This window comes from Plectropomus leopardus, chromosome 7 (assembly GCF_026936395.1).
Source record: "Plectropomus leopardus strain MGB_pleo_1.0 chromosome 7, ASM2693639v1, whole genome shotgun sequence".
Classification (NCBI taxonomy): Eukaryota; Metazoa; Chordata; class Actinopteri; order Perciformes; family Serranidae; genus Plectropomus; species Plectropomus leopardus.
Window position 1 is genome coordinate 34,528,543 of NC_142182.1, and position 16,995 is coordinate 34,545,537.

At 38.4% G+C, this 16,995-nt stretch overlaps 1 protein-coding gene across 1 annotated transcript in view; it reads left to right on the forward strand.

The window, feature by feature from the left end:
- Positions 1-1,907: 1,907 nt before the first annotated feature.
- Positions 1,908-16,995, forward strand: part of tmem266 (transmembrane protein 266) — a 45,985-nt gene continuing 30,897 nt past the window's right edge. Inside the window, exons 1-3 of the mRNA XM_042496465.2 lie at positions 1,908-2,522; positions 4,457-4,565; positions 16,137-16,325. Coding sequence (XP_042352399.1) covers positions 4,552-4,565; positions 16,137-16,325 — 203 coding nt within the window. The 5' untranslated portion in view covers positions 1,908-2,522; positions 4,457-4,551. The remainder of the gene's footprint in view (positions 2,523-4,456; positions 4,566-16,136; positions 16,326-16,995) is intronic.

The window sequence follows — 16,995 nt, forward strand, 5'->3', positions numbered from 1 at the left end:
ACCTTTTTCTCTGACTTTACTAAATATATATATATATATATTCAATCAAGCTTTAGACAACTTCAAAATACATAATATTTTTCAGTTAAGTCAGACTAACTTCGTTTACTTACACTTAAAGTTGCTATAATTTTGAAAGAAAAGGTTAATTCACTAATCACTTGTAAGTTACAACAACTTCACAAAATTAAGTAAATACAACATACATAGTCAATTTAACAATTAGGAACAAAATATACATAAATTAAAACTAAAAGTCCTATTAACCTGCAATTATCAAAGCAATCAATTTGCAAGTTTCCAGTTTTTTAAAAGTAAGATCAACTTGTGAGTTTACAGTGTAAAAAGGTCCCTTACTAGTTGATATTACTCAAAAAGAAAATGAGGAAACTGATTGCCTAGAAAAAAAATAAGTAAATATTACTATAAGTCTTAATTTATTTTTACTTTATATCTAATTGTTAAGTTTGCTCAGAATTTAGTTATATACCTAATTTTGTGAAGTTGTTGCAACTCAAAAATGACAAGTTTAATTTCAGTTTTAGTATATTCAGTAAACCAGCTTTACTATGCTATATATCTGTGTTCTCCTGGTTGCAAACAAGTCAATCATATTTGTATTTTTATGAAACAAGTTGACAAAACAGGACTTGGAAATCCATTAACTTGAAAAACTTTTGCTTTATATCTAAGTGTTAGGTTTATTTGAAATTGAATTGTGAAGTTGTTGCATCTTAAAAATGGCACACTTGATTAAATTTATCTTTAAGTGTTTGCAACTTCATCAATCTAATAAATAAATATATAAATCAAGTTAGTCTGACTTAACTTGATTGTGACAATGAGAATTTTGCTAATGATGAAGTTAGAAGATCTGCAAGTTGTTTTGTTAACATATTTAAGAACATACAAAAACGACTGACTATTTTGCAACCAGCAGAATATAGATACATGGTGCAGTCACTTTGGTTTACTAAAGTTGCTAAAACTTAGAAAAATTGATTTAATGAAACTTGTCAGTTTTAAGCTTCAACAGCTTCACAAAACCAAGTAAATCTGACAGAATTCTAAGTAAACTTTTATTATATTATTTATTATTATAAATTAGATATAAAGTTAACAAAATTAAGATTAATAGTTATATGTACTTATATTTTTCAAGGTAATCAGTTTCCTAGATTTCTTTTTTTAGTAAAACTAACATGTCAGATTTTACAGTGTAACTTCATAAGTTACGTCAGACTAACTTGGTTTACTGAGGGTGCTAACACTTAGAAAGAACACGGTATTTGTACTTATTAAGTTAAGTAAAAACAGCTTAATTTTAATTAAACTTACACTTAAAAAAGATGATTGTTAATTAACTAATTACTTAAATTGGTAATGCGTAAGTTAAGTTTTCTCAACTCGATTTCCAAACATTTGTGTTAATCAACCTTGATAAGATGATTTGAAAAAACTTAATTCATTGGTGTTACCAATGAAAGTGTTTTTTTAAAATGGTTAACAATTCTCTTTTTTAAGTGTAACAATGAGATATAAAGTAAGCATAAATTAAGATTAAAAGTCACATATACTTATGTTTATAAGGCAATCGTTTTTTCAATGTTATTTTGGGTTTGATCATCTTGTCAGGTTTTACAGTGCACCGATAACACAGATGTGATGTTGCTATTCTTTTCTCCCGTTATCCTTATTATGTGGGCCTAAATCCTGCGCTATATTTTTTATCAAGTATTTAAATACCCATCTGGGAGTGTCACAGTGACTGCAGCCTGATAAATGACATTAAATACGGTGATCTAATCTCACCACAGAAACACTTGAGGTCACTGTAAGAGTATTAGTGATTTCCCCCCCTTTTTTTCGTGCGGGTGGGTTGTTATCGCGAGGAACTCTGAAGCTCAAGAGGTGAAGTGAAGCGAGAGTGTTTTTCTACGTCGACGCTTCCAGGGTGGCACAGAAAGAGGGACGTCTGCAGGCTCTTGTGGCTTGACATGAGCATAGATTACATGTATGCTTTATTCATGTGTGTAGATCTATCCCGGTTTCCTCGGGGTTGACGGCTGCTGCTCGTCACACATCTGTAGCCGCTGGAATCCTGTTTTCAGCACCTGGACAGCTCCCGGTCGAGAACCTCTTCCTTCTTATTGTCGGGCACATGGAGTCCCTGGTGTGATTGTGGGGGAAGCCCTGCAAGCACATTATGCCTCCCTCCGAAGATGTCGTTACCCTCCTGATTCAGTGACAGCCCTCTGTAGCTACGCTGAAGGATGCTGCTTTCAGTCCGGAGTAGGTGTTTTCGTCGTGCGCTGTCTTCTGAGAGGCGATACGGGTGCTTGGCCAACGCAAATTTAAGGGGAATCGCAGCCTACACACAGCAAGATCTGAGCTTCCCTCACACTCATCATCATCATCATCATCATCATCATCATAATCGGCGAGAGGGGAGATATTACCATCATCACTGCGAGGGCAAAGGAGTCATGACCACACTTTACACAATGTAGAAAACGGAAGAGGTTAGTGTGTCTCTGTGCTTCTTTGCGATTGAAAGAGCGCTGATGCGTTAGTGTTGCTTTGAACACGAATGCGTGGCCTCAAAGCACAGTGGGAAATGTTAACAGCACCATAACTGTTTATGGAGCTACGACTTGGTTGGAAATGATTGCATCTTGATGGATGCAGAAGACAGAGATAACCCGCTTGTTTTTTGTGAAATGAAATAGGGAAATAAAATGCTGCCATTGTGGACAGCCACCTCCGCTGATGATGCACTTACTGTAGACTGCTTTCCTAACAATAAGTGGTAGATTGTTAAGATTGTGGAATTCAATTTCTCTGAAATTGTGACTTAGTCTAGAAACACTTTGTTCTGCAGAAACGATTTTTGATCCCACTTGCCTTTCTGTAAGGTGAGCACCTTACAGAAACTGAAGCACCTTATTAGGAGCTGTGGGACTTTGTGCTCATCTTATAGCCAGTTCGGGTTTTTTTGTCCTGATTATTGTGCTATAGGTCACATTTTTTGGGTGTTGCAGTAAAACAGTGTCACTATCAGCACTTGAATGACCTGGGCTGATTTATTATGAGTAGCATTTAATCTGCTGTGCTTCACTACATTACTTTGCTGAGGTTGTGAATGCTGACTCCTCACCTCTGACGGTGTTTCGCTGTGCCTCACACACACCATCCCAAATCCATTTGGGAGATATATCACAAACAATAACGCAAATATATAATCATTTCAACTTATGTCTCGTTAGCAGCTTCAGTGATCCTTTTACTTTTGCAACACAGACTTTGTCATTTTGTAATAGTGAACATGTCATGTGAAATGCTCCTGTCATGTCTGTTCCCTGCAAAGCAGCTGGAGAGGGCTTTCACTGAACAGGGCTTGGGCATCAATGGCTCTCTATCCCGTGGCACAAAGAGCTAGCATCCTGCTGTACTTGCTATGCAAGAGGTGTGATGTTCCTTAGCCCCTGATTCACAGAGCGGAGCGTATATTGGAGGAGATTTAAAATCCATTACGGTTTAGTGCTCCCCAGGAAATAGTCGAAGCTGAAGTTAGGACAGGGCGCCTTCAGGAAAAGCACACGCACTGATACTTCATTGATAATTTTTCATGCATTTGTTGTATTTCATGATTTTGGGATCAAATCTTCATTTTTGACCTTGAAAACAGCTTTGGCACAAAAAAAGAAGTTGCTCTGGAGCCACCAATCAGCTCTCAAAATCTTCCCCAGCAGATGGAGTTTGCCCATGATTTGCTTGTACTTGGAATTAAAATTTTAAAAAAAAATTAAAAAATCACTTGCAACTCGACTTGGACTTTAACACAAATGACTTCACTTGGACTTAACCCTTTACCTTGAAAAAACTTGATACCAAAAAGAGAGTCATGAATCAATTTATTTTCTGAAGCAGCTGACCTTTTCTTTCAGCTCACTGTTCTTTCCAAGTGAGATGACACTTGATTCTCCAGATTGACTTTGTCTGAACCAATCTGACAGCGTCTATTTAAATTGCAGCAGAGAACAAACATTATACATTACTCAGCGCCAGTTGGAAAAAAATAGCAGAGATAATTTAGTTTCCATACAAAACTATGCAAAGGTAAACCGAAAAAAAAGAAAACTGAATGTAAAACATGGCCTGAAATTTTTAGGTGCAGTTGCCACAACTTTCAACAAATTTGTTTTAACAAGCAAATACACATTTTAGAAAAGCATTCACGTCTTTCTAGATCAAATGGTATCGCCTTGTTATTAAAATGGCATTACATTTGGTAAAGAGCACAGTATGATTCGTTTAGGACTTGAAACTGAAAGTTAAGGACTTGGACCTTGACTCAGAACCTGAGCATAGAGACTTGGAACTTACTTGGGACTTGCAAAACAGTGACTTGGCCCCACCTCTGCTAATCACTGTTTATTTTTTATGTTTTCCATAGGTGTGGTAGGAGCCAGCTCTCTGCAGTGGTGAAATCACATTTCACACTTGGGGTCATTTAGTGTGAACGTCTATTTGCAGCAACAAGACCTCAACATGAGCAATCCCCAGTAAGTATATCACCCGCCAGAGCCTTGTTTGAAACCATCTCTGAGTGAGTGTGAAATCTTAAATCTCTATTTATAAGCACGCTGTTTCATGCAAAGGGCGTCTCTGTGTGGCAGGATATGATTAGCAGAATGGGACCTGCATATTCTAATGCCCCCCTTCCTGCGAATGACTTTGAACAGGGATCAGCGGGAAAGAGGAGCCCGGCCGCGTCCGGCGTCTCAGAGTGAGTGAGTGAGTGAGCGGCCGGCCATCTCCAGTCTCCGCTGGCATCTCTTAGCATTCAGGAGGGATGTTCACTTGTCATCTTCTCTTATTAATAATTACTCTGTGTGTGGTCCTCCAGACAGCCCCAGCAGTCTGATGACAGCTAGGGTTGGGGCTAAGAGAAGGGAAAAGAGGTAACAGGGGGAATGGAGTGGAGTAGAGTGGAGTGGAGTGGAGTGAAGGGTGAATGCAAAATGGGTTCAGTCAGCTGCGTCTTCTGGTTAAAGGCACAGGATGCTGCTTCCAACCAGCAGAGATCTCTGTGGGCCTCAGACCAGCAGATTAGTGCAGCTGATAGTTCAATCCATTTTGAAGGGGAACATTGGTGCAAAACATCTGCACCCAGATAATGGAGAGAATGTGTTGACTGGTTAGTAGTACAAAGGCATGATTTAATGCTGCAGAATGCCAGCGAATCTCTGTGAAGTGACAGATGGGAAACTCTCATGCAGAGAGAGGTCTTTGGAGTTATTTTCACCCCTGCTCTCTTGACTTGATGCTGCTGTAAATCCCTTCTCTCTCGCTCTCTCTCTCTCTCTCTCTCTCTCTCTCTCTCTCTCTATCTATCTATCTATCTCTCTCTCTCTATCTAGCCATCTCTATCTGTAGCCCTGTCGCATCTCTGCTGTGGAAACAGTGGGAGGCAGCATGGGAAAATTATTAGATGCTCAAATACAACAAATTCAAGGCAATTTATCTTACAAATTTCACATAATTTAATTTAAAAAAATTATCTCTTTCTATGTCTGAAGTTTACATAAAATAAACTGTTTGCTAAGAGAAAATTAAAACCCCCCAAACTGAAACAGCCTTACAAGCACAAGTTTTAACACACAGGATGCAGAAAGACTGATGAGATAGTACTCTTACTATTCGGTCTGTATAGAGCTGTTTTTAGATTTATTTATTTATTTATTTATTTGCATTCAGCACACAAAGAGTGAACAGCACACACCCCGAGGAGCCCAGTGGCTTTGAAACGGGTCAGCTAACATTTACTGTAACTAACCTCAGTGTCACGTGGTCCAGTGCCATGCTGCTGTTAATTTCTCTCCATAATGAAGCCCACTCACCAATCGCTAGAATTTAGTCTGTTGATTAGCATGTCATTGCTAAACAGCCATTGTTTATGATCCGATTTTTAAATCTTCTTTGTTGAAATTTACAGATGCAGTCTTCATTTTTATGTTTGTCATAGATTTTTTGAAGAAATCTATTGATGAGACTTTATTGATTAAATTCTTTGAATTAATTATATTGATTGATTTTCACATCATTTTTAATTATAAGATAATTATTAATAATAAGATCATATTTACGAATAAAGGGCTCTGGATGCCATGCAATACATTTCCAGTGCATGCTATTAGTTATTTAAGCTAAAGTGTAACATTAAAGTAGCCTGTTATTCAGTGAAAGAAACATAGATTTTTCAACTGTACTTTCCTGATTTCCTGTACTAAAATAAAAAATAGTTTTTTGTTTTCCAAAACATGGAAACACAAATTCCTCTTTAAGCTAATATGTTCAATTACTAAATTACATGGGCTTAAGTCTGGCAATAATCCTTTTTTGGCAACAGATCCCATAAAAACAAAAAACTAACAAACAAAAAAAAAACAACAAAAAATAAAACTAGCAATTAATGGTTCCTAACAACATATATTGTCTAAAACAGCAAATATTGTCCAAAATCTGATAGTTATTTATCTTGTTTGTGTGTGCCATTGATGTCCAGAAAAACTATTTTAAAAATCATCAGTGTTACGCAGGATGAATCTGGGCGCTCTAGATTATACTGAGTCTGTCCTGTTGCAGGAAATACTAAGCAGTGTATTAAAAATGAAATTATATATTTCTGACCCCTTTTAAAAACTTACCTTCTCAGTGGGGATGAATACTGTACACTTTTTTTGACAGTAAGAAAAATGTAAAATAGTTACTTCCTTACCCTTAAAATTGTTCCTGTGTGCATATACAGCAGAGTTACATGTAGAAGTTACATACTTGAATGCAGCTGTTTTGATTTCTGCAGAGTAAATGTTAATGTTTTATAGGTTGACATGGGCAAACACACTCCAACAGCCCAAAATGTTGCCATAAGGAGATGTGCTGCAGCTTTAGAAACTTTGTCAAAAAAGACAAATACAAAAATCAAAAAACAAGTATGGAAACTTGCTGCAAATGAGAAAACGGGCTGCTGAAAGCCAAAACAAACCCCTAAAACAAATGCAACAAGAAAAAAAAACAAATAAAAAATCCCCTGCTGCATATCCAGTCAACACAACATGGATATGCAACACAACTTACGTTCTCCAGACCTCCAGGGGGAGCATTTAACAACTGATTGTCAACACTGTTGGTCTAATACAATATTTAAAAGACTAAGGCCAAATGCTAAAAAAGGATGCATACCTTTTAATGAAGCCTCTTAAGTCCATTTTTCTTCCCACTTGAAAAACAAACGCTCTCTCGTGATCTCTCTCTCCGGTCAAATATCTAGCTGTTCCACTGAACTCCCCCCCCTTGGAGTCTCTAGAACTTTGGTTGTGTTGACTGGTCATGCAGTGTTTTTCTGTTTCATTTGTTTTGGGGGTTTGTGTGTTTTTTACTTTGCATTGTTTCTCCATTGCAGCATGTTTGTTGTTAGTGGATTTGTTTTGGCATTCAGCAGAATGCTTTTTCATTTGCAGCATGTCTTGTTGATATATTTGTTTTGGATTTTCATATTTGTTTTTGAATTGGCACTGTTTCTGAAGGGGCCGCATATTTCTCCTAGTGGTTTCAGACTGTGGCTCAGACTTGTGGCTCGTTTTCTCTTTTCTGCTACCGTAGTTTTAGGCTTCGTCTTCTCTGCCAGCTAATTGAGGTGATATGGACACAAAACGACAGCTGAAACATTGTCTCTGTTAACAGTAAAAAGGAAGACTTCAAAGGCCAACAAAACACATTCACCCTTCATTGATGCAGTGGGATTGTGTAATTTCCCCTTGGACCTTGAAAGAGCAAGCGCTGCCTAAAAGATCTGATCTTACAAATGTACCACTGTGTCGGGAGCCTCTGTCAGGGCTTCTCCTGCTGCTGCTGCTGCTGCTGCTGCTGGGGAATCTGGACAGTGCCCATTTAAGTGATTTGGCACATTGGTCTCGCTTTCCTGATGATATCAGGGCAGTGAATTGCTGTGCACCGAGGAACAGCCAAGTGTCCGTATACAAACTTATTGGGTAAGACAGAGTGGCTGGGTTGTAGACAGCTGGCCAGAAATACCGTGACAGTGAGCACTCAGAATGACAATGATACGGATGCCCTCTGCAAACCACCAGTTCATGCTGAGGCAGCACTTTCAATGCACTGAAGTGACAGGAGCAGAGTATTTATTGCACAGAAAAGGTGATTCTAGATATAATGTGACAAGCATCAATCTAACCCTTTGTCATCATGATAAAATAGATATGTTAAACTAGATTTAATCATTGTGTGTTGGAATCACATCATACTGGACATAAACTGTTGTCAATACTACTGATATGGGTTCTGTGCAGTCACACCTCAGTGCTGAAGGTTGAGTGACTGTGCTGTAGGACATGTCAGCTACAGTTTCAGTGGGAATTTGAAGTAAAAACCACTCAGCCACAACTGCCTCTTATCCCAAAAGAGTATTATCTGCTGATACAATACAGAGAAAAATCCAGTGCAGATGTCATTCATCTTGCACTTTTCTCAGGCCTGAGTCTGTCTAAAGAAGTATTTCACAGTTGGAAAAATTGTCTTTTCATAAAACTGGGCTGTCTTTGCAGTAAAGACCAGATAATTTTTCACTGGTGCTATAAGATTTGAGAAAACAGTGAAAAAGAGTTGTGGCATTTGCTTTTCCTTAAGCGGTAGAAAACCTACAACAACCAGAATGCACTGAGCTGCACCTCCCAGTGATGGATGACGTAATGATGTAACGAATGATGTAAAATTTTTTCCCACAAGAAACAATATGGTGGCTGGCCATTTACAACTATGGTAACAAACGAATTACAAATAAAGGGTAAGCTAAAATATGTATCTAATTAGATTCTGGGTGACAAACAGGCAACACAAGGCAGGTTTCCATGACAGATTTGCAAAAAATATAATGATATTTTCAATTATTCAATTACAAGGTGACTGTGTTTCCACTGAGTGATGTTCTCCGACTTTTTCTCTGGTGATAAAAGACCAAGAAGCATGGTGATGGATGTTCAAAACATTGACATTTTTATTTCTATTGCAGCCACCATACTAGCCGTCATTATTTCCAATCCAAGGCAATGTAGGCGTGTTTTGCGAGTGATAATGGAAAGGCATGCCCCTTATACGTGGGAGCAGCCACATATGAGGAATTTCTGGGAGCTGATAGGCCATGATTTTACAGAGGAATTGTATATTTAAAATTTCCACAATAACACCTCTTCTAGTTCCTGTTGCATCATGCCTGATAGAGCCAATTCCTACTGACAACTGTATAACCATAGCATCATGTGACCCAGAAAAGCCAAAAAAGTGCATCTATTGCAGTTTTGCAAAATATGGCTTTTTCAAATCCCCTGAGATAACAGGAGTACGTTATATTTGCAATTTCAGTTGGTGCAATTTGACAGCAACAGGTCTTGGATCAAAATTATAATACAAAATTAGCACTGCCTAGTTTTACCCTTTGATTTCAGTATTTTCAGCCACCATTTTTACAATGACATTAATATTACTGATAATGTTAATAGTATAGTGCTCAACTTCTGTTCACAAAGTCTTTCATTACAGTCAAACAATGCATTAAATGTATTAATGTGTTTCTGAAGACATTTTAGAAGAAAAATATAAAGTGCAGCAACATAATCTTGTTTTTTATTCAATTAGCGCTGCCTAGTTTTACAGTTTGATCTGGTCTCTGTGGCAATGGTGGGAATTTAGAGATGCAGAAATACAATCTGTTGTTTGAGCAACAACCATAGAGCTAACATTATATAAATAGCGGCAACAGTCCCAAAGCAATCAATGAGCTGAGATGTTGGCTGGCATGATGCGCTGATAAGATGGAGGGAAGTTTACCATTTCATTTACGACCCACATTATTATGATACAAAGCTAGTTGAAAATCAACAAAGTATCCCTTTATCAAAATAACAAAATGTATAAAGTAAAATACAAAATATTATGACTTGAACACATTCATTGAGCTTTTAATGTCTTTAATTGGAGTTTAAAATTATACTGAATTTTTCCAAAATATATTTCTTCTTTCCGTAAAGGAAAGGGGAAACAATACATTAGACATAACATCAGCAACAACAATAACTGTCGGAGTCCATCACAACCACAAACAACAGCAACACATACAGCAAGAAAAAACCCTACTAAACAAAAACAACTTAACAATAATGATTGTTTTGTTTGATTTGGTTTGTCGTTTCCATTCGGACCAGCACTGCTCCTAATGACTTATAATAAAATAATCTTTAGTTGAGCCCATCAACAAACTTCACAAAAACGCAGAATTCATCAAATCATCATGTCAATTTGCCAAACACAGGCCATCAGTAATGGAGTTTATCATATGTATCAAGTCAAGTCAATACTATTTATAAAGCCCATTATCAGAGGGCTTTACAGCCTGCGACATCTCTCTGTCCTTAGACCCTCACATCGTCTAAACTCCCCAAAAAAACCCTGTAACGAGGGAAAAAATATGATAGAAACCTCAGGAAGAGCGACTGAGGAGGAGTCCCTCTTCCGGGATGAACAAACATGCAATAAATGTTGTAAATAACAAATCCCATCTAATATTATCAGCTCTAACCATCAGAAACAATTTCATCATTGGAACAGTTAAACAACATTTCATCATTCATCAATTATATTGAATTAAAAAAAGGGATTAAATCAACTCTGATTTTAGTCTAAGTCTCAAACTGGTTTTAATCTTGACCTTACACACAAAAATAAACAGACTCAGACTCTGACAGTAAATTCTGCCCCATACAGTTGTGGAAGTGAACAGATTATGTCCTGATGTGTCTTCGGTCAGCATTTGAACCTCCTTTATGTGCGCTGGTGTAAGTATTCAGACTAAAAAGATATCATTTAGTTTAACTTTCTGTTGAGCTCAGCAGTATTGGACTTCAGTGGCCTTTGAGTACCTTTCCTCACTGACAGCTGCAGGAAACTGAGGCTAGAATAGATTACAAGTGAGATTCATTTAAACTCCAGATCTATGGAATCATCGCATATTGCCGAGAGGATGTCCTATTGAAAATGTCCAAGAGAAAAAAGGGTGTTCTCGCAGGTTTTTCCGAAAAATGTGTCTCTGAGAAATTAGGGTGTTAGTCAGCTAAACTCCCAGCTTCAGCTTCAAATTTCTGCTTTCATAACACCTTCTGGTCTGTACTCTTACAGTCATGGGTTTTGGACTACCTAACGCTCCAGCTACATTTCAATGGCTTATGAACATGGTGGTGAATGGCCTTGAAGGTTGTGCTGTTTACCTGGATGATGTGGTGATATACAGTGATAACTGGGAAGATCATTTGAGTCGCATTTATGCTTTGTTTGAACATCTTGTTGAAGGAAATCTGACTGTAAATCTAGCAAAATGTGAGTTTGCTAAAGCCACTGTAACATACCTTGGTAAAGTTGTCGGTCAGGGTCATGTGAGGCCAGTTGATGCTAAGGTTTCAGCTGACGGTGAGTTTCCTGTTCCGAATACTAAAAAAGAACTGATGAGCTTTTGGGCCCAGTTGGCTTATCACTGTTTTTGCCGCAATTTCTCGACTGTTGTGGCGCCTTTGACTAATTTGCTTAAGGCAAAATCGAAGTTTATTTGGTCTCAGTCTTGTCAGCAAGGCTTTTGTTATGTCAAAGCTTTGTTGTGCTCAGCACCTGTATTGTTAGCTCCCCGCTGTGATCAGCCGTTTACTCTTCAGGTTGATGCAAGCCGTGTCGGTGTAGGTGCAGTTCTTCTTCAGGCTGACAAAAGTGGCATTGAACATTCGGTTAGCTTCTATTCCAGAAAGTTTAGTTCTTGTCAACTGAATTATTCTGTTGTAGAAAAAGAAGCGCTGGCAGTGATTTTGGCTTTGCGTTATTTCCATGTCTACCTTGACTCTGGAATGCCTATACAAGTATTAACGGATCATAACCCTTTCACATTCTTGAACTCTCTACAAAATCCAAATCAGAGACTCATGAGATGGGTCTCTGTTCTTGCAGCCATACAACTTGAACATACAATACATTAAAGGAAAAGATAACATTTTGGCTGATGCTTTGTCAAGAGCACACGTTTAAGTCTCTTTAACTTTGCTTACATTCTCTTCAAATGTTACCCTGTCCTCTGTAGTCTTTTGCTTTCCTTCCTCTTAAATTGCTCCCAGGGGCCAAGGCTGCTGAGGTTGGAGATGCTAAGTGTGAAAGGGGTGGAGTTAAAAGTTTGATGGATGCTTGGTTGGGGTTATTAGTATCAACTCTTATTAAATATAACCCTTTGACCTGCAAGATAAAACTGCTGCAGATGTTCAATTGATTATTCTGGTTTGATTTTTATTGGCAACTTTAGTGCTTGATCGGGCCCAGGGTAGGAACCCTGTCTTATGGGGGGGGGGTTGACCTTCAATGTTGTTTTTTTTTCTGTCTGCTGGCTCTGATCTCTGTCTACAGGTAGTTGGGGGAGGAACTGATTATAAATGCAGCACACCTGAGCAGGCCAATCACAGGAGGCAATAAAGCAGACCTGCACACTCTGCTCGCTCTCTTCCCTGGCATGCAGACTGCTACAGATTTGTTTTTCTATTGTTTTGCTGGCTCACATACCCATTCACTTTCATACACATTCAACACAGCATGCATACTGATATCCACCTGTAACTTTTGTTAAACTTTATTGATTTGCTTAATTATAATATATTGTTAAACCTTGCCAACCATGTGTTGTCTCCCGCTTTGTCACACACTATTGAGCCAGGTTGTGACAAACCTCATCTTTTTTTTTAGTATTGTATTCAACGTAAAGAGTTATTATGCCTGTCATGTTGGGAGCAAAGGCTGTAAATTGTTATAGTAAGAACTGAAAAGGAGAAATCACAGCAAGCTATTCTATTTTTATATATCTATTGATCGCTGCATGATGACTTGTAACGATGTGATGTAAAAATGCTGGGGGAATAACTATGCATCGCTATTACTCTGGGAAGTCAGTCCTCTGCAATAATTACACACAAAGAGGAAAAAGACTATTCATCTTTAAGGGACAGTTCACCCAAATTAAATCTTACATTTTTTCTCACACCTGCAGTGCTTTTAATCAATCTAGATTGTTTTGATGATAGTTGCAGAGTGTTGGAGATATCAGCCGCAAAGATGTCTTTTTTCTAATTTAATGGAACTAGATTACACTCGGCTTGTGGTGCTCAAAGCACCAAACATTTCTTTTGAAAACCTGAACAGCAATGTCTCTTTCCTGAGATTGTGATCCAGTCACTCAATAATCCAGACTTTTTTGTGAGCAGTTCTATGTCGGACCTATTTTCTTTGTGCGTTGTGGTTGCAATGGTGTTTGGTCCTGCCTGATGCCTACTACTACTGCCATTACTATTAGTCATACCTTCACTTTTGTGATACAGTTATCATTATTATTATTATTATTATTTATATTTTTTTTGCCATACACATAAACTGCAACATTTGCATGTAATATACATACTATCATACATTATTATATCTATATTTCTATATGTTATTGCTGCTATTATTGTTACTCTCTCTCTGTCCGGGGGTGGGAGGGCAGCAAGGTGGTGTGTTGAAAATTTTCTCCCTTGGTCTGTTAGCAGCTTTATTTTGTGCTTATAGCATTCTAATATAACCCAGCAAGTTTGTGTAACTACAGTCTTGACACGTGTCTGTGAGAATAATACCATGTAAAACAATGCCAGGCCAGCATTTCGAAACATAAGCTAGTGTAGCAGCATGTTTTTGTGCCTTGTGGGCTTCATGGTAAGCCTTAGCTCTTACTTTGTATGGGTGCAAGATTTCCCCTGAAGCCATGCATGCTCTATGTTAACCTTTCTGCTTCCTTGTGGCGTTTCCTAATATCACATGCCTCTGAAAAGATTCCAGCCTTTAGCATGCTACTGGCTGTCCTAGCCTGCATTTGTTGAAGGGAGCAGGGTGTTCAGATGTGAAGCCTCCGCTCCCTCCCCAGGATGGCAACCAGCCACTCCACTGGGCTCTGCACATAATGGCTCCTGGCCTGCTCTGTGATTGTCTGGAAATGTGATTTTGATGCACTAAACAGTTTGTGTCTGTCATGACTGATTAGCGTCCTTGTTGCGGTCGGACGGAGGTGCCAAGTCCACAGACAACACTGGGGATGCACAGGCGTGTTTTTGTGGTGAACATGTTAATATATGGATGTTTGACCCTCAAGCTAAACACCACATCCAGCAGGATACGCATAACTAAAGGATCAGATATTTAAAGGGCGGAGGGCAAGGCATTTTATGTTGAGAGGAGAATAACAGTTTATGTTCCATAAGACAATGTAGTTCAAGTGATTGTTGGTTTTCTTTGAGAATAACAAAATACCCTTTCAAGTGAGTCCATTAAGAAGCTATTAAAAAAGAAGTAAGTCAGGAAAAAAGACCTACTTTCCTTCGCAGCCCTGCCTACATTAACATTTAACATGTAGGAGGGACTGCACAGTGATCTTCTACTAACCGTCTCCTCCCTCTCTGTGTCACCTCCAGCGCAGAGGTTGTTGAATTCACCAAGCCAATGGCCTTTGTTCGCTCTGTCTTGTAATCAATGCCTTCCTCCACTGTTAAGCACTGGAGTTATTGATGTCTCCACACTGGCTGCACTGGGACGGCTGCCAAGCCGTGTGAGACTCCTGTTCCAGGGTGACTTCTCCTTGTCTGCTATTGGCTAAGCCTGAAGGATCACAGCCCTCCCGACGCATTTAAGTTTCAGAACCTCAATGGCAGATAAAATGACACTTTGTCTGGTTCTGCCAAATATATATACCCTCACAGAGGAAATACAGAGGATAAATCAAAATCAGAAAAAAATAAGCTTAGAAGTTTTTTCTTTTTGTGCCCACTAATATAATTTATCCCATTTCAAAAATGTTGTTTTGGTCTAGGATGATATTGGTAGTTTTTGCATTTTTTGACCAGATGTAAACTCAGCCCAATCATCAGAATACATGTTGGCATTGTACATTTTTGCAAAACACAGATATGTTACATTTGTGTGTTTTTATATATAGTGAATATGTTGAAAGTTTAAGCATTGTCATGTTTTAATTTTCAGTTTTATGTTGCAACATCGTTATTGTTACCACGTGATTAGGTTAAGGCACAAAAACACTTGGTCAGGGTTAGATAAATATTATTATTTGGCTTAAAAAACATGGTTTGGTTGCTACAAATAGGGCTAGAAATGTGCTGAGCTGCTGTTGTTAAAGATCATTAAAACATGGCTGGATGTATCTCAAACTACTATTAAAAAACATGCTTTTGGCTTACAAACACTGTTGCATATGTCCCAAACTATTGTTAGAAACACCCACTTTTGTCGCTAAACACACTTGGATATGACCAAACTATAATGACAAATACCCCACTTTTGTTGGTCTCAAACACAGTGGTCTTCTGCTGTTTCCTGCTTTGGCAGCTGTCCTGTCTGTGCATCACTCAAGTCATTCTGAAAACCAATGAATGCTTTATGAATGTAGCTTGGACAAATGCAGAGTATACTACATTTGCAGTTGAAGGTGACATTCATATGTTTTTAGAAAATGTTCAATATTTCCATATGTATGGAGTGCAAGTTGAGATATTTACTGTGGGTTGAGCCATACTTGACTGCATCCTCTGCTAATGAGAAATGTAGATCAGCTTGTCATCACTTGCCAGGTAAATGTGCCCTTGTTGAAGGTGCCAGTAGACACTGGAAACAAGGAATTTCACACCATGTTTGTGTTTTCATTCATTCATCAAAATTAAGTGTAGTCCCAGCAGTTATAAACACACTCTGCTATCTGGAGCGTTTCCCAAGAAGGTGCACAGGCTAATCCAAATAAACAGCATACTTCTTTACAACCTTGCACAGCAACCTTGCCATCTTTGTGAAAGACTTAACACACCCCTACACACTGCGACAACATGCATATACAAATTTTAGCTATGGTATAATGAGTTAAAACATGGAAACCCACCCATGGGTAACACCACACATCCATCCTCTGACTCTGACGCTGCTCTGGTTGTGGTTTGTGTGTGTTGCAGGGCTCCTACCCAGGCTGGAGCCTCAGAGCTGGAGGTGATCTCCCAGCAGGTGGAGGAGGATAACCAGTGCGTGGCCCCTGTCCAGCTGGTCAGCTTTGCCTACAGAGACTTGCCTTTGGCCGCCCTGGACATATCCCTGGCTGGATCCCAACTCATCTCGAACCCAGATGAAGAGGACAACAGAGAGGGGTACGTCCCACAAACTCGCTCCAGCACCTCCTTTCACTCTCTGATATTGCTTGACCACAGAATTTCTAGCCCTTAAATTGATCTGCACATATATACAGTATATGTATTGGAAAAATAGCTGATTGCTATTTTCTAATGTATCCAGGCTAAAATAACATAATTTAATGATGTTTTTCTAAATATGACATTTAGTTTTCAAATAAGTTTGTATCCCCTGAGATACTTGCCCATTTAGGGTAGAAATTTACACTTTCCTCTTTATTGAATAATTCATTTGCCAACTTTTTCAACATTTTATAAACAATTATTAGTTACTTTCTTTCATGTTTTGCATTTAAAAAAAAATTAAACAAATTTACCCACAAAATATTATACACATGAAAAACCTAACACGTATCTCATGGCCTTGGCCTTTGTTCATGTAGGCTTACATTTTGGATTTTGATCCAAATGATGAGTATATTTTTGAAAGTTGGCATGAAGTCACATGACCTAAGTAGTTGACCTGTCTCCCACTTCAGTGTCTCTAATGATATGAAAAGTACCAATTTATTGCCCCTCCCCCCTGCAGCCTTTTTAAATGACTGTGTCTCCTAGCATACAGAAACTTAAGGGCAAGAGATTATTTTGTTATTAATATGAAGTCATAAATGGTTGAAACAGCAACTTA